This window comes from Bombina bombina, chromosome 4 (genome assembly GCF_027579735.1).
Source record: "Bombina bombina isolate aBomBom1 chromosome 4, aBomBom1.pri, whole genome shotgun sequence".
Taxonomy (NCBI): domain Eukaryota; kingdom Metazoa; phylum Chordata; class Amphibia; order Anura; family Bombinatoridae; genus Bombina; species Bombina bombina.
The window spans coordinates 236,523,297-236,544,097 of NC_069502.1; the positions used below are offsets into that span (position 1 = coordinate 236,523,297).

At 40.6% G+C, this 20,801-nt stretch overlaps 1 protein-coding gene across 1 annotated transcript in view; it reads right to left on the bottom strand.

Annotated features, from left to right (window-relative positions):
• Positions 1-7,812: 7,812 nt before the first annotated feature.
• The window catches only part of LOC128657210 (dynein assembly factor with WDR repeat domains 1), a 61,876-nt gene continuing 48,887 nt past the window's right edge, over positions 7,813-20,801 (bottom strand). Inside the window, exons 9-13 of the mRNA XM_053711467.1 lie at positions 20,296-20,452; positions 16,507-16,621; positions 15,641-15,717; positions 10,042-10,204; positions 7,813-8,139 (exon numbers count right to left, since the gene is read on the bottom strand). Of these exons, the coding sequence (XP_053567442.1) occupies positions 8,105-8,139; positions 10,042-10,204; positions 15,641-15,717; positions 16,507-16,621; positions 20,296-20,452 (547 nt within the window). The 3' untranslated portion in view covers positions 7,813-8,104. The remainder of the gene's footprint in view (positions 8,140-10,041; positions 10,205-15,640; positions 15,718-16,506; positions 16,622-20,295; positions 20,453-20,801) is intronic.

Consider the following 20,801-nt stretch of genomic DNA (forward strand, 5'->3'; position numbering starts at 1 on the left):
GTGGCTTCCATGGACATCATTCCGTTTGCTCAGTTCCATCTCAGACCTCAGCAGTTATGCATGCTCAGACAATGGAACGGGGACTATACGGATCTGTCTCCGCGTGTAGATCTAGATCAGGCTTTAATATACTCTCTTTAGTGGTGGCTTTCTCAGGATCATCTCTCCCAGGGTACTTGCTTCTGCAGACCTTCCTGGGTGATTGTGACCACAGATGCCAGCCTTCTAGGTTGGGGAGCAGTATTGGGCTTGTTGAAGGCTCAGGGCTTATGGACCCAGGAGGAGTCAGTCCTGCCCATAAACATCTTGGAGCTCAGAGCAATCTTCAATGCTCTTCTGGCCTGGCCTCAGTTAGCCTTAGCCCGGTTTATCAGATTCCAGTCGGACAACATAACCTTGGTGGCCTACATCAACCACCAGGGGGGAACTCGGAGTTCCTTGGCCATGACAGAGCTGGCCCGAATTATTCAGTGGGCGGAGACCCACAACTGGACAATTGGGAAGCGGATTTTCTGAGCAGACAGACTTTTCATCCCGGGAGAGGGAACTTCATTCGGATGTGTTTTCTAGCTTGACCCTCAAGTGGGTGGGGGCAGCCGGAGTTGGATCTCATGGCTTCTCGTCAGAATGTCAAACTTCCAAGATACGGCTCGAGGTCAAGAGATCCGCAGGCATTTCTGATCGATGCTCTGGCAGTTCCTTGGAATTTCAGTCTAGCATACCTGTTTCCTCCGTTCACTATCTTTCCAAGAGCCATTGCTCGAATCAAGCAGAAGAGGGCGTCTGTAATACTCATAGCCCCGGCGTAGCTTCCCAGGATTTGGTCTACAGACCTAGTCATCCTTTTCCACCTTGGAGACTGCCTCTGAGGAAGGACCTTCTACTTCAGGGTCCCTTGCTTCATCCAAATCTCGTTTCTCTGAAGCTGACTGCTTGGAAATTGAACGCTTAGTCTAAGCGTGGATTTTCAGAGTCGGTCATTGAGACCTTGATTCAGACTCGTAAGCCTGTGACTCGCAGGATTTACCATAAGATCTGGCGTAAATACTTGTATTGGTGTGAATCCAAAGGATACTCGGCAAGTACTCTAAAGGGTCAGATTTCGGCATTGTCTATTTTGTTACATAAGCGCTTGGCGGATGTGCTAGACGTGCAATCGTTTTGTCAGGCCTTTGTTAGAATTCGGCCTGTGTTTAAACCTCCATGGAGTCTTAACCTTGTTCTTAAAGTTTTACAACAGGCTCCATTTGAGCCTATGCATTTTTTAGATATAAGATGTTATCTTGGAAAGTTTTGTTTCTTGTTGCTATTTCCTCTGCTCTGAGAGTTTCTGAACTCTCTGCTTTACAGTGTGATTCCCCTTATCTTATATTTCATTCTGATGGTTCTGCGTACTAAGTTTGGTTTCCTGCTCAAGGTTGTTTCGGTCAAGAATATTAATCAGGAAATCGTTGTACCTTCATTGTGTCCTAATCCTTCTTCTCACAAAGAATGCTTGTTGCATAATCTGGATGTTGTGCGAGCACTAAAATTTGTTTTGCAGGCAACTAAGGACTTTCGTCAGTCTTCTGCATTGTTTGTTTGCTTTTCTGGGAAACGCAAGGGTCAGAAAGCTATGGCTACTTCACTTTCCCTTTGGCTGAAGAGCGTTATTCGCTTAGCATATGAGACTGCTGGACAGCAACCTCCTGAGAAAATCACAGCTCATTCCACAAGGGCTGTTTCTTGTTCCTGGTCCTTCAAAAATGAAGCTTCTGTGGAACAGATTTGCAAGGCTGCAACTTGGTCATCTTTGCACAATTTTTCCAAATTCTATAAATTCGATACTTTTGCCTCGGCTGAGGCTTCTTTTGGGAGAAAGGTTCTTCAAGCAGTGGTGCCTTCTGTTTAGGTTCCTGTCTTGTCCCTCCCTCATCGTCTGTATCCTCTGGCTTGGGTATTGGTTCCCAACAGTGATTGATGATGATCCGTGGACTCACCGTGTCATTAGAAAGAAAACAAAATTTATGCTTACCTAATAAATTTCTTTCTTTCTTGACACGGTGAGTCCACGGCCCGCCCTGTATTCAGACAGTTTCTTTTTCTTTTGCATGATGTACCGAGTCCACGGATTCATCCTAACTTGTGGGATATTGTCCTTCCTGACAGGAAGTAGCAAAGAGAGCACCACAGGAAGAGTAAAGAGAAGAGGTGTTAAACTGTTAGTTTTATTTTATCTTCAATCAAGTGTTTGTTATTTTTAAATGGTACCGGTGTTGTACTATTTACTCTCAGGCAGGACATAGATGAAGATTTCTGCTTGGAGGATGATGATCTTAGCATTTGTAACTAAGGTCCACTGCTGTTCCCACAGAAGCTGAGGAGTACATGAAAACTTCAGTGTGAGGAACGGTTTCTTGCTATACAGCAATGAGGTATGTTCACTCATATTTTCTGCAGAGACAGTGTTAACTCAGAAAGGCTGACAGTGTCCCCATTAGGGAAAGGGTAAGCAGTAATCCTAGTGTTATCAGAGGTTTTTACTAGCTTGCATAAAGGGTTAATTTTTTGTGGGCACTCAGTTTGTTATGTGAATTTGGGACAAATGTTTTTGTGTCTGGGAGTAACGTTTTCTGTTTTATGGGACATTTGATTGAGGAATTTGCTGTCTGAGGGAGAGATTTCTGATTCAGGAAAGATGTTCTCTCAGACAGATTCAGATATGATGGCATTTAAATTTAAGCTAGAGCACCTCCGCTTATTGCTCAGGGAGGTTTTAGCTACTCTGGATGATTGTGACCCTATTGTAGTTCCAGAGAAATTGTGTAAAATGGACAAATATTTAGAGGTTCCTGTTTACACTGATGTGTTTCCGGTCCCTAAGAGGATTTCGGACATTGTTACTAAGGAGTGGGATAAACCAGGTATTCCGTTCTCTCCCCCTCCTGTTTTTAAGAAAATGTTTCCCATTTCTGACACCATAAAGGACTCATGGCAGACGGTCCCTAAGGTGGAGGGAGCTATTTCTACCCTGGCTAAGCGTACAACTATACCTATTGAAGACAGTTGTGCTTTCATTGATCCTATGGATAAAAAATTAGAGGGTCTCCTAAAGAAAATTTTTGTTCATCAAGGTTTTCTTCTTCAACCTATAGCATGCATTGTTCCTGTAACCACTGCAGCTACCTTTTGGTTTGAGGCTCTAGAAGAGGCTCTTCTTTTATTACAGACACCGCTTTTCATCTTGCTAAATTAGCGGCTAAGAATTCAGGTTTTGCCATTTTAGCGCGTAGAGCGTTATGGCTTAAGTCCTGGTTAGCTGATGTGTCATCTAAATCTAAGCTTTTGTCCATCCCTTTCAAAGGTAAGACCCTATTCGGGCCTGCATTGAAAGAGATCATTTCAGACATTACTGGAGGGAAGGGTCATACCCTCCCTCAGGATAAGTAAAATAAGACAAGGACCAAACAAAATAATTTTCGTTCCTTTAGAAACTTCAAGGGTGGTCCCTCTACCTCTTCCCCTGCTGCAAAGCAAGAGGGGAACTTTGCTCAATCCAAGCCAACCTGGAGACCTAATCAGGCTTGGAACAAGGGTAAACAGGCCAAAAAGCCTGCTGCCGCCATTAAGTCAGCATGAAGGGGTAGCCCCCGATCCGGGACCGGATCTAGTAGGGGGCAGACTCTCTCTCTTTGCTCAGGCCTGGGCAAGAGACTTCAGGATTCCTGGGCAGTAGAAATTGTACCCCAGGGATACCTTCTAGATTTCAAGGATTCCCCTCCAAGCGGGAGGTTCCATCTTTCTCAATTGTCTGTAAACCCGACAAAAAGAGAGGCGTTCTTACGCTGTTTAGAAGACCTTTTTACCATGGGAGTGATCTGCCCAGTTCCAAAAGCAGAACAGGGGCAGGGGTTCTACTCCAATCTGTTTATAGTTACCAAAAAGGAGGGAACCTTCAGACCAATTCTGGATCTCAAGATCCTAAACCAATTCCTAAGAGTTCCATCTTTACAAGATGGAGACCATTCGGACTATCTTACCATTGATCCAGGAGGGTCAATATATGACCACCGTGGACTTAAAGGATGCGTATCTGCACATTCCTATCCACAAAAATCATCACCAGTTCCTCAGGTTTGCCTTTCTGGACAAGCATTATCAGTTTGTGGCTCTTCCTTTCGGGTTGGCCACGGTGCCGCAAATCTTCACGAAGGTGCTAGGGTCCCTTCTGGCGGTTCTAAGGTCACAGGTCATAGCAGTGGCACCTTATCTAGATGACATTCTAATTCAAGCGTCGTCCTTCCAATTCGGACTTAGTGTTGGCCTTTCTAAGGTCTCACGGGTGGAAAGTAAACGTAAAAAAGAGTTCTCTTTCCCCCCTCACAAGAGTTTCATTTCTAGGGACTCTGATAGACTCGGTGGACATGAAAATATTTCTGACGGAGGTCAGGAAATCAAAGATTTTGTCCACCTGCCGAGCTCTTCATTCCATTCCTCGGCCGTCAGTGGCTCAGTGTATGGAGGTAATCGGACTAATGGTAGCGGCAATGGACATAGTTCCATTTGCTCGCTTGCATCTCGGACCACTGCAACTATGCATGCTCAATCAGTGGAATGGGGATTATGTGGATTTGTCTCCTCAGATAAATCTGGATCAAGAGACCAGAGACTCTCTTCTTTGGTGGTTGTCACAGGATCATCTGTCCCAGGGAATGTGTTTAAGCAGGCCAGAATGGGTTATAGTGATGACAGACGCCAGTCTTCTGGGCTGGGGTGCAGTCTGGAATTCCCTGAAAGCTCAGGGTTTGTGGACTCGGGAGGAGGCTCTCCTACCGATAAATATTCTGGAATTAAGAGCGATATTCAATGCTCTCCAGGCATGGCCTCAGCTGGCTTCGGCCAGATTCCTCAGGTTTCAGTCGGACAACATCACGACTGTGGCTTATATCAATCATCAGGGCGGAACAAAGACTCACTCTTGCCATCTGTCAGCAATCTATATCCCAGGTGTAGAGAACTGGGAGGCAGATTTTCTAAGTCGTCAGACTTTTCATCCAGGGGAGTGGGAACTCCACCCGGAGGTGTTTGCTCAGCTGGTTCGGCTATGGGGCACACCAGAATTGGATCTGATGGCGTCTCGACAGAACGCCAAACTTCCTCGTTACAGCTCCAGGTCAAGGGGTCCTCAGGCTGTACTGATAGATGCTCTAGCAGTACCCTGGTCGTTCAACCTGGCTTATGTGTTTCCACCTTTCCCTCTCCATCCACGTCTGATTGCCAGAATCAAACAGGAGAGAGCATCTGTGATTTTGATAGCGCCTGCGTGGCCATGCAGGACTTAGTATGCAGACCTGGTGGACATGTCATCCCTTCCACCATGGTCTCTGCCATTCAGACAGGACCTTCTGATTCAAGGTCCATTCAAGCATCCAAATCTAATTTCTCTGCAACTGACTGCTTGGAGATTGAACGCTTGATTCTAGCAAAGCGGGGTTTCTCTGAGTCAGTCATAAATACCTTGATTCAGGCTCGAAAGCCTGTTACCAGGAAAATGTATCATAAGATATGGCGTAAATATCTTTTTTGGTGCGAATCCAAAGGCTTCTCCTGGAGTAAAATCAGGATTCCTAGGATTTTGTCTTTTCTCCAAGAAGGATTGGAGAAAGGATTATCAGCTAGTTCCCTAAAGGGACAGATATCTACTCTGTCTATTTTGTTGCACAAGCGTCTGGCAGATGTTCCAGACGTTCAGGCTTTTTGTCAGGCATTAGTTAGAATTAAGCCTGTGTTTAAACCTATTGCTCCGCCATGGAGTCTAAATTTAGTTCTTCTTTGTTTGTTGTCTATTCTGGAAAGCGTAGGGGTCAAAAGGCTACGGCGACTTGTCTTTCCTTTTGGCTGAAAAGCATCATCCATTTGGCTTATGAGACTGCTGGACAGCAGCCTCCTGAAAGGATTACAGCTCATTCTACTAGAGCGGTGGCTTCCACATGGGCTTTTAAAAATGATGCTTCTGTTGAACAGATTTGACTTGGTCGTCGCTTCATGCCTTTTCAAAATTTTATAAATTTGATACTTTTGCTTCTTCGGAGGCTATTTTTGGGAGAAAGGTTTTGCAAGCAGTGGTGCCTTCCGTTTAGGTTCCTCCCTTCATCCGTGTCCTAAAGCTTTGGTATTGGTATCCCACAAGTTAGGATGAATCCGTGGACTCGGTACATCATGCAAAAGAAAACAAAATTTATGCTTACCTGATAAATTTCTTTCTTTTGCGATGTACCGAGTACACGGCCCGCCCTGTCTATTCAAGACAGATAGTATTTTTTTATGTAAACTTCAGTCACCTCTGCACCTTATAGTTTCTCCTTTCCTTCCTTGGCCTTTGGTCGAATGACTGGGGGGTGGAGTTAAGGGGGGAGCTATATAGACAGCTCTGCTGTGGTGCTCTCTTTGCTACTTCCTGTCAGGAAGGACAATATCCCACAAGTTAGGATGAATCCGTGGACTCGGTACATCGCAAAAGAAAGAAATTTATCAGGTAAGCATAAATTTTGTTTTATATAATCTTCAGGCACCTCTGTACCTTGTGTTACTTCCTTTCTCTCCTTTCCCTTTGGTCGAATGACTGGGGGATTGTGGGTAGGGGAATGATATTTAACAGCTTTGCTGTGGTGCTCTTTGACTCCTCCTGCTGGCCAGGAGTGATATTCCCAATAGTAATTGATGATGATCCATGGACTCACCGTGTCAAGAAAGAAAGAAATTTATCAGGTATGCATAAATTTCATTTTCTCTTGGTATTGAAAGCTAAACCTAGGTAGTCTCAGAAACTGATTTCTAAGCTGTTGAATGCCACCTCTTATTTCAGTTTATTTTGAAAGTTCTTCATTTAGACAGTGCTAGTTTATGTGTGTCATACAGATAACATATTGGCCCCAATTTATCAAAGGTCTTGCGGACCTGATCCGACACTGCGGATCAGGTCCGCAAGACCTCACTAAATACGGAGAGCAATACGCTCTCCGCATTTAACATTGCACCAGCAGCTCACAAGAGCTGCTGGTGCAACGCCACCCCCTGCTGACTCGCGGCCAATCGGCCACCAGCAGGGAGGTGTCAATCAACCTGATCGTATTGTGTTTCTGGCGAGTCTGAAGACTCGCCAGAAACACGGCCCTTCAAGCTCCGTACGGAGCTTGATAAATATGGGCCTATGAGTCAGCACTGATTGGCTAAAATGCAAGTCTGTCAAAAGAACTGAGATAAGGGGACAGTCTGCAGAGGCTTAGATACAAGGTAATCACAGAAGATAAAAGTGTAATAATATAACCATGTTGGTTATGCAAAACTAGGGAATGGGTAATAAAGGGATTATCTATCTTTTTAAACAATAACATTTTTAGAGTAGACTGTCCCATTAAGTGAGAGACAAAAAACACAGCACTATTTTTAAAATGGAAAAACTAATTGGTATGAATACAAAGTTTTGTTTCAAAGTGAAACATAAACCTGACAAGCCCTTTGAGTTGCTTTTTTAGTTTTGTTTCTTGGGTTTAGCATATCTCATAGATATGGTTGAATATTGGGTGGCACAACACTGTTGAGAAAGGATCGTGTGTACTTTATGTACGTTTTTTGAATTAACAAGAGTTCCTCTATAAACACAGATATAATATATATATATATAATGTATTTAAGCCAATATTATATTACAAAATAATGCTTGTGAAGGTTTTATTTTACAGATAACCGTAATCGTGCCCTACATTTTTCATTATTATTTGAAATGAATAAAGCTGTAGTCTGACTCTAAACCAAATATTATATAAAATATAATTAAAAAAAATAAGCAGAATATGCTGGTACTTTATTTAAAAAAAAAAAAGGAATATGCATTTTAATGGAAAACTTTAATATAATTAATACAAATATAGTAAACTCATGGTCTCCAGCATAAGTTTACAGCCAGAGTCTTCAAGGAAGAAATTAGAGTTGTACTAACAACTGTGCAACACATAAAACCTCTGTTATGGCTAAATAAAGCTATGCTATCATGGTTTAAATAACACTGCGATTCATTTTGGCTGCTTCTGATCTCGTTGTGGTTATCTCTGGAATGATGTATAGTTTACCGCCAAATCCTGCAAGTGTTATCCTTGCTCCCTGTTAAAAAATAAATGAATATAGGATAAATTACCTTCATTTAATTTGAATAGTCTGTGAACCTACACACAGTGTACTCAACTCTAAAACATAAGTTAAATAGTGTAATGTAAAATGTTTTTCCCTATATCAAGTTCATGATGATCCATTTTAAGTGCTAGAATGTATTAAACTAATAAAAAAACAAAAAACAAATAGCTCCTTTACCTTTATTTTGTCAATGGAAATATATTATTTTGCCAGCTGAAATCTCTACCTATAATGTATTTTTTAAATTATACAATATTGGTTATAAAAAAGTTATGTGAACAAGAGGCAGCAGCAGAAATGAACATCCCAGTGGGGGGTTAGAAATATCCCAGCCCATTTGAAAGTGTGTTCCTGCAGGAGATACAATGAACTCTTATTAAAGGAGCATTATAGTGCAATAAATGCATGCAATAATTCATTGGAGCATGTGATTTTAGCACTAACAACCCTGCAATGCTGTGTTTAACCTCCACAAAGGGGTTTAACACATAGCTAAAGCACCATTTCAGAACCACAGCGATCTGTTGGTTGTAAACAGATACAGCTGCTGTGCCCATAAGCAGTTGGATAGTGCAACTATCACTGCTTATTAGCTTACAGTTAGTATTTGCTTGGGATTAGCAGTACTCAGTGGCTTCCTAGCTAAGTTATTTGCCTCATTATGTTTAAATATTTAAATGTCCCTTTTTTAAGTGCCTCTTGTAATATGTAAAATTACTTCCTGTACCATTTTGTATAAATATAATTCTACTAAAATGTTATTGTATATAATATTGCTAAAGAGGAGAGCTTTAGATCATTGAGCCCTATGAATTTAAATGACCTAAACCTTCAGCTTCTCAAAATGCAAACCCGCTGTGAACATCCAACTGATGGTTGATCATCTACTGCCATTATGTTGTCTAACTAAATAATAACGTGACTCATACAGAAAGGGTTCTTAGGTCATATATATATATATTAGTCCCAAATGTGTGCACTCTCACTGAATGTGGGGCAACTGCCAGGGTGCTTTAAATATAGATAAACCAAAAACTAGAACAATAAGCACTCACTGGTCTTCAGCAAAAAACATGACTTTTATTCCATACGTGACGTTTTGGGACCACTAAGGCCCCTTCCTCAGACAAGACCAAAATCGTATGGAATAAAAGTCCCGTTTTTTGCTGAAGACCAGGGAGTGCATATTGTTCTATTTTTGGTTTATAAATATATATATATATATATATATTGCCCTCAGTTCTAAAATACTTATGGGGAGGGAGGACAAAGAAATGTTGTTAACTTTTTAAAATGTCTCCTTTGCTCTTAGCCTAACACCACATAAGTATAAGGTAAAAATGTATTAGTAAAAAAGGGGCATTCAAGAGTCACAGCTTTGAAGACCAGGAAAGGTTAGGGGGCAGGGCTGAAAAAATCCCTGAGAGACAGTCATCAATCAATGCTCTGCTGCCTTGCTTCATATTTGCTTATTTAAACAGTACTTTGCTCTGGCTGCACTGTGTTAACAAAAGTTGACACAGTGCAGCCAGAGCACAACTCAGTCTAAAGAGAACAGCATGCTGCAGAGCAGCGCTGTGAAGCAAAAGTGCTAACACTTCCTACATGTGTCCTTTTTGCAGACATGCTGCTTTTTCTACGACATCTCAGATCACAGTATATTCTGCCTTAGAGCTGTAAACTAATTCTTGTATGATTAATTATATTAAACTTTATATTGTTGATATACAAACACATTCTAAGACCTCAACTACAGTATGTTATTGACATGAAACACTTATATACTGTATTTATACTGATATAGGGAGCTGAGCCAACAAAGTATTGTCAGTAGAGGTAGGAAATCCGGTGTAAAAACATAAGGTTATTCACCTGTAATAATTGTGTTTCCCTCATAGTTGAATGCACAAGAGAAGATCTCATCTGTGTGTCCCTCTAACACCTGTACACATTGTCCAGTGTGTGGGTCCCAAAGCCGCGAGGTCTTGTCAGAACTCCCTGTCAATACTCGATTACCCTGCGGATTGAAGCAGATCTGAAAAAGAAAGCAACATCAGGTTGAACATTAACTGTTCTGTGGTGACCTCCAGTGGGGAAAATGTGCAATGATCTATTCTGTCTTTATTTGAAGATGACCTAAGTAACAATCTCATGTGTAAATGGGGCAACGGCACATAAGATATTACAGCAGCAAAATAAATACTACAAACTTAGAGTTACAAAGGTTAACAGGGATCTAGCAATGCTCAGCAAATTGTAGTTGAGCAACAAAAGCACAATTCACACTTATAATGTCTGACATACAAATGAGAGAGCAGTATCTAAACATGTTCAATTCATTTCTTTTTTTTGCAACTGTATCAGATGAGTTATTTCTAGGAATACTAAATGGCTAATAGGTGTATCCTAGTAATACTCACTGAGAGTAAGTGGGAAGTACCTGAAAATCAATTAGCATTAGCTTTTGTTTTTTTCTTTGTTCTCTTGTTATCTTTATTTGAAAAGCAAGAATGTGAGCTTAGGAGCTGGCCCATTTTTGGTTCAGCACCTGGGTAGCGTTTGTTGATTGATGGCTTGGAATGGCCCTTTAACATTGCATACACTACATTTTCCATACAACAGGACTTTATTGCTCAAGCAGTTATTTTGAGCTTTAGTAAACAGCAAAATCCAAATAAAAACAATCCTTTCAAAAGGTGCAATGGAAGTCTCAAACCTACTTTTTGATTATTGTTTTCTTCTTCACTGCTAAGAAATGACTCATACCAGTGTAAGCGCTATTTTAGCCTCTTGCACTTTCATTCTTCAGATAAAGCATTCTACTTTGAGAGTCTTTTCAATTTACTCCATTCTCCTGGTAGTTTTACTTAAAAAAGCTTTATGTTTTCACATTTATCATCAATTCAACACTTAAGATTTATATACCCATGTTTTCCAATGAAAATTAGTCATTAAAAACAAGTTAAAGTGAATGTAAATTTTCATGAATGAGTGCCCGGTTTTTAAAAATACTATTAAAAACAGGGACATTTTCATTCATGAAAGTTTACATTGCAGCGGTTTTGTTAAAATACTTACCTTTTTCTTCTTCCAAGCCGGACCAGCAATCCCCCGCCCACAGATCTTCTGTACTTACGTCAGCAATGTCGAATCTGGCTTCCTCCAATCATGGCTTCCCCCAGAGCAAAATTTCCTGAGGCCACGCCATGATTGGAAGAAGCCAGTTTCGTCATTGCTGTGCTAAGTACAGTATGAGAAGCGGCGGGGATCGCTGGTCCGGCTTGGAAGAAGAAAAAGGTAAGTCTTTTAACAAAACTGCTGCAATGTACACTTTCATGAATGAAAGTGCCCCTGTTTTTAATAGTATTTTTAAAAACTGGGCACTCATTCATGAAAATTTACATTCACTTTAGTAAAATTACATTTTTAATCACTTTGCACCATCTTTATGTGGATCTAAAATATCTAAAAATAGACATAATGAAAAAACAAAACAAAAATAAAACTTTGTACAATTTTGATTTTACAGACAGGTAATGTATCTAATAATGTACCTGCTCGTATCTGTGTTAAAACTCATTTAACCCAGTTACAATACATAAAAAACACTAAATGCCATTTAATGTCACCTAGTTTTACATTAACTCAGTTCTTCCATTTATTTGGATACTTACAAATTCTATTTGCTCAGAGAAATATGGATTTATAAACTGTCTATGGGGCCAGGCAAAAAAAAGGAAAATGTGTACACTTATTGGAAGAGACAGGGAATATTAAACAGTATTTAAACCACCCTGCTGCTTAGTAACATACATGTTACAGGGGTGCAACGCCTCATTACAAAATCTCTTGCTTCATGTACTACAACCATGAACTTGAAAGAAAAACAGAATTTATGTTTACCTGATAAATTACTTTCTCCAACGGTGTGTCCGGTCCACGGCGTCATCCTTACTTGTGGGATATTCTCTTCCCCAACAGGAAATGGCAAAGAGCCCAGCAAAGCTGGTCACATGATCCCTCCTAGGCTCCGCCTACCCCAGTCATTCGACCGACGTTAAGGAGGAATATTTGCATAGGAGAAACCATATGATACCGTGGTGACTGTAGTTAAAGAAAATAAATTATCAGACCTGATTAAAAAACCAGGGCGGGCCGTGGACCGGACACACCGTTGGAGAAAGTAATTTATCAGGTAAACATAAATTCTGTTTTCTCCAACATAGGTGTGTCCGGTCCACGGCGTCATCCTTACTTGTGGGAACCAATACCAAAGCTTTAGGACACGGATGATGGGAGGGAGCAAATCAGGTCACCTAGATGGAAGGCACCACGGCTTGCAAAACCTTTCTCCCAAAAATAGCCTCAGAAGAAGCAAAAGTATCAAACTTGTAAAATTTGGTAAAAGTGTGCAGTGAAGACCAAGTCGCTGCCCTACATATCTGATCAACAGAAGCCTCGTTCTTGAAGGCCCATGTGGAAGCCACAGCCCTAGTGGAATGAGCTGTGATTCTTTCGGGAGGCTGCCGTCCGGCAGTCTCGTAAGCCAATCTGATGATGCTTTTAATCCAAAAAGAGAGAGAGGTAGAAGTTGCTTTTTGACCTCTCCTTTTACCGGAATAAACAACAAACAAGGAAGATGTTTGTCTAAAATCCTTTGTAGCGTCTAAATAGAATTTTAGAGCGCGAACAACATCCAAATTGTGCAACAAACGTTCCTTCTTTGAAACTGGTTTCGGGCACAGAGAAGGTACGATAATCTCCTGGTTAATGTTTTTGTTAGAAACAACTTTTGGAAGAAAACCAGGTTTAGTACGTAAAACCACCTTATCTGCATGGAACACCAGATAAGGAGGAGAACACTGCAGAGCAGATAATTCTGAAACTCTTCTAGCAGAAGAAATTGCAACCAAAAACAAAACTTTCCAAGATAATAACTTAATATCAACGGAATGTAAGGGTTCAAACAGAACCCCCTGAAGAACTGAAAGAACTAAGTTGAGACTCCAAGGAGGAGTCAAAGGTTTGTAAACAGGCTTGATTCTAACCAGAGCCTGAACAAAGGCTTGAACATCTGGCACAGCTGCCAGTTTTTTGTGAAGTAACACAGACAAGGCAGAAATCTGTCCCTTCAGGGAACTTGCAGATAATCCTTTTTCCAATCCTTCTTGAAGGAAGGATAGAATCTTAGGAATCTTAACCTTGTCCCAAGGGAATCCTTTAGATTCACACCAACAGATATATTTTTTCCAAATTTTGTGGTAAATCTTTCTAGTTACAGGCTTTCTGGCCTGAACAAGAGTATCGATAACAGAATCTGAGAACCCTCGCTTCGATAATATCAAGCGTTCAATCTCCAAGCAGTCAGCTGGAGTGAGACCAGATTCGGATGTTCGAACGGACCTTGAACAAGAAGGTCTCGTCTCAAAGGTAGCTTCCATGGTGGAGCCGATGACATATTCACCAGATCTGCATACCAAGTCCTGCGTGGCCACGCAGGAGCTATCAAAATCACCGACGCCCTCTCCTGATTGATCCTGGCTACCAGCCTGGGGATGAGAGGAAACGGCGGGAATACATAAGCTAGTTTGAAGGTCCAAGGTGCTACTAGTGCATCCACTAGAGCCGCCTTGGGATCCCTGGATCTGGACCCGTAGCAAGGAACTTTGAAGTTCTGACGAGAGGCCATCAGATCCATGTCTGGAATGCCCCACAGTTGAGTGATTTGGACAAAGATTTCCGGATGGAGTTCCCACTCCCCCGGATGCAATGTCTGACGACTCAGAAAATCCGCTTCCCAATTTTCCACTCCTGGGATGTGGATTGCAGACAGGTGGCAGGAGTGAGACTCCGCCCATTGAATGATTTTGGTCACTTCTTCCATCGCCAGGGAACTCCTTGTTCCCCCCTGATGGTTGATGTACGCAACAGTTGTCATGTTGTCTGATTGAAACCGTATGAACTTGGCCCTCGCTAGCTGAGGCCAAGCCTTGAGAGCATTGAATATCGCTCTCAGTTCCAGAATATTTATCGGTAGAAGAGATTCTTCCCGAGACCAAAGACCCTGAGCTTTCAGGGATCCCCAGACCGCGCCCCAGCCCATCAGACTGGCGTCGGTCGTGACAATGACCCACTCTGGTCTGCGGAAGGTCATCCCTTGTGACAGGTTGTCCAGGGACAGCCACCAACGGAGTGAGTCTCTGGTCCTCTGATTTACTTGTATCCTCGGAGACAAGTCTGTATAGTCCCCATTCCACTGACTGAGCATGCACAGTTGTAATGGTCTTAGATGAATGCGCGCAAAAGGAACTATGTCCATTGCCGCTACCATCAAACCTATCACTTCCATGCACTGCGCTATGGAAGGAAGAGGAACGGAATGAAGTATCCGACAAGAGTCTAGAAGTCTTGTTTTTCTGGCCTCTGTCAGAAAAATCCTCATTTCTAAGGAGTCTATTATTGTTCCCAAGAAGGGAACCCTTGTCGACGGAGATAGAGAACTCTTTTCCACGTTCACTTTCCATCCGTGAGATCTGAGAAAGGCCAGGACGATGTCCGTGTGAGCCTTTGCTTGAGGAAGGGACGACGCTTGAATCAGAATGTCGTCCAAGTAAGGTACTACAGCAATGCCCCTTGGTCTTAGCACAGCTAGAAGGGACCCTAGTACCTTTGTGAAAATCCTTGGAGCAGTGGCTAATCCGAAAGGAAGCGCCACGAACTGGTAATGCTTGTCCAGGAATGCGAACCTTAGGAACCGATGATGTTCCTTGTGGATAGGAATATGTAGATACGCATCCTTTAAATCCACCGTGGTCATGAATTGACCTTCCTGGATGGAAGGAAGAATTGTTCGAATGGTATCCATCTTGAACGATGGAACCTTGAGAAACTTGTTTAAGATCTTGAGATCTAAGATTGGTCTGAACGTTCCCTCTTTTTTGGGAACTATGAACAGATTGGAGTAGAACCCCTTCCCTTGTTCTCCTAATGGAACAGGATGAATCACTCCCATTGTTAACAGGTCTTCTACACAATGTAAGAATGCCTGTCTTTTTATGTGGTCTGAAGACAACTGAGACCTGTGGAACCTCCCCCTTGGGGGAAGCCCCTTGAATTCCAGAAGATAACCTTGGGAGACTATTTCTAGTGTCCAAGGATCCAGAACATCTCTTGCCCAAGCCTGAGCGAAGAGAGAGAGTCTGCCCCTCTGTACAATGGCAAAGAGAATGACTAGGGTAGGCGGAGCCTAGGAGGGATCATGTGACCAGCTTTGCTGGGCTCTTTGCCATTTCCTGTTGGGGAAGAGAATATCCCACAAGTAAGGATGACGCCGTGGACCGGACACACCTATGTTGGAGAAAAGTATATGCTGTGTGGTTATACACAAAAAGATCAAACAAATACATAAATGAACATGATTATGTATAAATGAAAACCTTGTATAACCATCAATAGGAAGGATAAGACTCACCTTAGATATCTCCCCTTCGTGTCCCTCTAACTTTGCTATGCATTTCTTGGTGGCTGCACTGTATACCCTTGCTGTTCCTGTTATGGAGAAAGAGATACAAATTCTGAGGCTGGTATACAAGTACTATGGTACAATGGACCTGTTTGCCGTCCCTATTTTGTTTATTTATTGTACACCTCACCTTGTATAGCGCTGTCAAATTTGGTGCATTACAATTTACAAAGATATTAAAGGGACAATCTACTCTAAAAATGTTATTGTTTAAAAAGATAGTTAATCTCTTTACTACCCATTCCCCAGTTTTGCATAACCAGCACGGTTATATTAGTACACTTTTTACCTCTGTGATTACCTTGTATCTAAGCCTCTGCTGACTGCCCCCTTATTTCAGTTCTTTTGACAGACTTGCATTTTAGCCAATCAGTGTTAACTCATAAATAACTCCAGGGGAGTGAGCACAATGTCATCTATATACTACACATGAACACCTGTCAAAATTCACTGAGATAAGAGGCGGCCTTTAAGGGCTTAGAAATTAGTATATGAGCCTACCTAGGTGTAGCTTTCAACAACAAAATACAGATATAACAAAGCAAATTTGATGATAAAAGTAAATTGGAGAGTTGTTTAAAATTGCATGCCCTATTTGAATCATGAAAGTTTAATTTTGACTAGACTGTCCCTTTACTAATATAAAGGTTTCCAAATAGTTAAAGTCTCTAGTTTGTCTTTACAGACCACTGGACATCTGTCTGTACTTTATAATGCAATCTATAAAAAGTATTCCTCATTAGTATCATCTGCATATAAAGATCCTAGTTTTTATCCAGCCAATAACTGACAATCTTGAAATATAACTCACTCACCATCAGCTGAAGCAGTTGCGATAAACTGTCCAGTGGAATCAAAGGTGACATCAAGAACTTCATCGTCATGCCCAGTCAGGGTAGCCACACATTTTCCACTTAAAGCATCCCATAGCTGTAAGTAAGGGAAGACATTTATGGAGAGTTTTGTTGGATTCCACTTACACCAAATACGTTGCTTCTGCAGTTCAAGGTTTTTCTATTTTTTTTTAGATTATAGATATAGATGATATAATATTGAAACAGAGCTGTAACTTTTATACAGCCATCTTCTACCCCTCCCCTATATGTCAAATTTTCTCCAACAGCAGCTGCCCCTATTTAAATCTAATAAAATAGACAATTCAGCTATAAACCGAGCATCTACTGGGTATTAGAGTTATTAAAATTAAGGAATTGGGATAGAAAAACAAGTAGTCATGTATACAAATTCTCATTTTGTTCCATTGTATTTTACTTAGCTGATCATATCAAACAGCTCTTTTATGTGCCATTATGTGCACCAAAGGAAGACGAGTTAAAATAAGAGTCAATTCAGCCGGTTGGTCAATAAAAGCCATTGTGTTGCAATTATTTTCCCTAATGCATTGCCAAACAAAAACAAAAAACTTCTGTGTGGACGAAGAAAATGGCAGTAGGCTGGTAAATGGCAAATATTGTTTTTATGACACAGAGCTGAAGACTTGTTTTATATCACCATGTTCTGGAATATAAAGGGACATGAAACACAATTTTGTTTTCTTTCAGGATTCAAATAGAACATATCATTTTAAAACACTTTTCAGCTTACTTCTATTATCAAATTTGCTTCATTCCCTTGATATCCTTTGCTGAATGAGTAGCAATGCACTACTGACAGCTAGCTGAACAAATCTAGTCTGCCAATCGCAAGAGACAAATGTGTGCAGACACCAATCATCAACTAGCTCCCACTAGTGTAGGATATGTACATATTATTTTTCAAAAATAAATACCAAGAGAACAAATTACATTTGAGAATAAAACTGGGTTTAAAAGTGTGTTAAATTGACATGCTCTATCCAAATCATGCAAGTTTAATATTTACTTTCCTATCCCTTTAAAGGACCAGTCAATACAGTAGATTTGCATAATCAACAAATGCATGATAAGAAGACAATGCAATAGCACTTGGTCTGAACTTCAAATGAGTAGTAGATTTTTGTTAAATAAATTACAAATTTATGTCTATTTCCACTCCCCTTGTATCATGTGACAGCCATCAGCCAATCACAAATGCATATACGTATATGCTGTGAATTCTTGCACATGCTCAGTAGGAGTTGGTGACTCAAAAAGTGTAAATATAAAAAGACTGTGCACATTTTGTTAATGGAAGTAAAATGGAAAGTTGTTTAAAATTGCATGCTCTATCTGAATCATGCAGTTTAATTTTGATTTGAGTGTCCCTTTAAGTGTAGAAATGTGAAGGCTAGTGTTACTAAATGACAAAAGCAGGAGAACTTATTTCTGTTACCTGAGCAAATATATCCAAGATAGCAATTACTATACACTTTCCTAAGGGAATAATGTGGTAATTTGTTATGGTGGACATTAAATTAATTGTATATATACTTAGCATATATCAGCAATTAATCGGACCGCTACGCCATACAAAAAAAAACAAAAACTGTCAGAGCGGCAGGGAAGGGGAAGGAGGGAGGGGAAAGGAGGGAGAGGGGGAAATCATACAGTTGAGGGTGGGAAAGCGTTCTGGGAGGGGGAGGGGGTAAATGAGGTGGGGGGCAGCTAACACTACAGAAACAATGTGTGGGAATATTTTTTTAAGAAATAAAATGGCCAAATATAGGAAAACTGGGTACTGGCAGACATCCGCCAGTACCTAAGATGGCAGATCTAGTTAGAGGAGGGAGGGTTAGAGAGCTGTTTGGGGGGGGGGGGGTCAGGGAAGTTGGGGGGGGGGGGGGTAAGGGGGGATCCTACACATCAGAAAATATAAAATAAAATAAAAATTATAAATAAAAAAAAAGCCTTTTATTTTAGTACTGGCAGACTTTCTGCCAGTACTTAAGATGGGGGTGACCATTGTGGGGTGGGGAAGGGAAGAGAGCTGTTTGAGAGGGGTCAGGGAGGGATCAGGGTGTGTGATGTGTCAGGTGGGAGGGTAATCTATACACACAAGCTACCTAATTGACCCCTTCACTACTGGGCATAATACAAGTGTGGTGCGCAGCGGCATTTAGCTGCCTTCTAATTACCAAAAAGCAATGCCAAAGCCATATATGTCTGCTATTTCTGGACAAAGGGGATCAGTGAAGTGTTTACAACCATTTGTGCCATGATTGCATAAGCTGTTTGTAAATAATTTCAGTGAGAAACCTAAAATTGTTAAAAAGTTAACGATTTTTTAACATTTTTTGGCGGTGAAATGGTGGCATGAAATATACCAAAATGGGCCTAGATCAATAGTAGGTTGTTTATTAAAAAATATATATATAGTTTTGATAGGTAAATATAAAAAATGCTCTATTTCTGTTTAAATATAGTGATGGCAAAAATGCTAAAAATACTCTGTTTTTTTGGGGGAAGTTTTTGTCTGAAATGCCCAGTCCTTAAGGGGTTAAGGGAATGCATGTCCTAAAATTGACCTCAGCAGGTGGAATCATATAAGGATCATATAAGGAACTGATAAACAATAATAATTTTGCTAAGAAAATGACTACGGCAGTAAAAAAATCCAGATTAGCGTGGTGCGTGGAGTTTGGCCATTCAAAACAATTACAGCAAACAAGGTGTTAATGCATTCAAATTTCACAATCTCCTGTTATGTTAATTTATTGCAAGACTGTATACAATGTGGTGAGTACAAGGTGTTTAATGTCCCTTTATGGAAGATGGAGGCACTGTAGTTCAAAAGAGAGAAACAAAAAAAAGAAGGGAAGTAAATAATTATTATATACATTGAATGTTTGTGTGCAAATGTGTGTATATTGCAGATGTATGATCAATTTGATCACAATCACATGCTGCATTAGTGTACAGAGTATCCAATGAGGGTCTGTTCCATGATTCCACCACCCTTTATATTCATTGAATGTTTGTGTCTTAGTGCAAATGTGTGTGTTTTGCAGATGTATGATCAATTTGATCACAATCACATGCTGCATTAGTGTACAGAGTATCCAATGAGGGTCTGTTCCATGATTCCACCACCCTTTATATTCATTGAATGTTTGTGTAAGTCTTAGTGCAAATGTGTGTATATTGCAGATGTATGATCAATTTGATCACAATCACATGCTGCATTAGTGTACAGAGATCCAATGAGAGTCTGTTCCATGATTCCACCACCCTTTCTGCTCCACATCTTTACTTTCACATTGAACCATCTGATTTACATGTTCAGTGACATCTATATTGCCTATCAACTGTTATGGTACACATCTATCTAGGATTGTTCTTATTTTGCAAACGTTTGCAATAATTTTATTCTAGAGATATTGGATTTTATGTCTTTATAACCCTCAGGAAAGATATCTAGGCCTCTGGGACACTTAGTAAAGCAATCATATGATGAATGAGAATAAAATCAATATCTATTTTTAAAAACAAATGCTTGGTTACAAATATTGCAGGTTGCAAATCAATTAGAATTTCTATGGCACCCAGCTGCCGAATACCGTACAGACCTAGTGCTTTAGTCAGCTATCCCTTTACAGTTATTACAACAGAATTAGAATATGTAGCCTCTCTGTAGGGTGTCATTAGGGATCAACCCTCTAAGTGTTATTAGGCATCGCTCATCCATACCCTGCAGGTTTTATCCATTGAAGCTGTAGCAATGAGGGAGCAGTCAAAGTTAAACTGTGTGCTGCTGATTTCTCCTCGATGACCTATTAAGGTATGAACTTTCCTGTGGGAGAGAAAATAAAATAATGAAATATTGTGAAATGTAATGTGCGCTGAACTTTAAGTAAGATTTAGTTAAAGGGACTAAGATTTAGTTAAGGGGTCTAAATTAACCCCTTCAGGGCTGGGAATTTCAGAGAAAATTTTTTAACATTTTTTGTTATCACTAAATTTAAACAGAAATAGAGCCTTGCTTTTTTTCATTTACCTATCAAAGCTATATATTTTTTTGTAGTCAACCCATGGTATTGATCTAGGCCCATTTTGGTATATTTCATGCCACCATATCGCCGCCAAATGCGATCATATAAAAAAACTCTAACTTTTTCACATGCTTTGTGTTTCACACTGAAATTATTTACATACCACGTGTGCATTCAAAACTCAAATGGTTGTAAAAGCTTCTT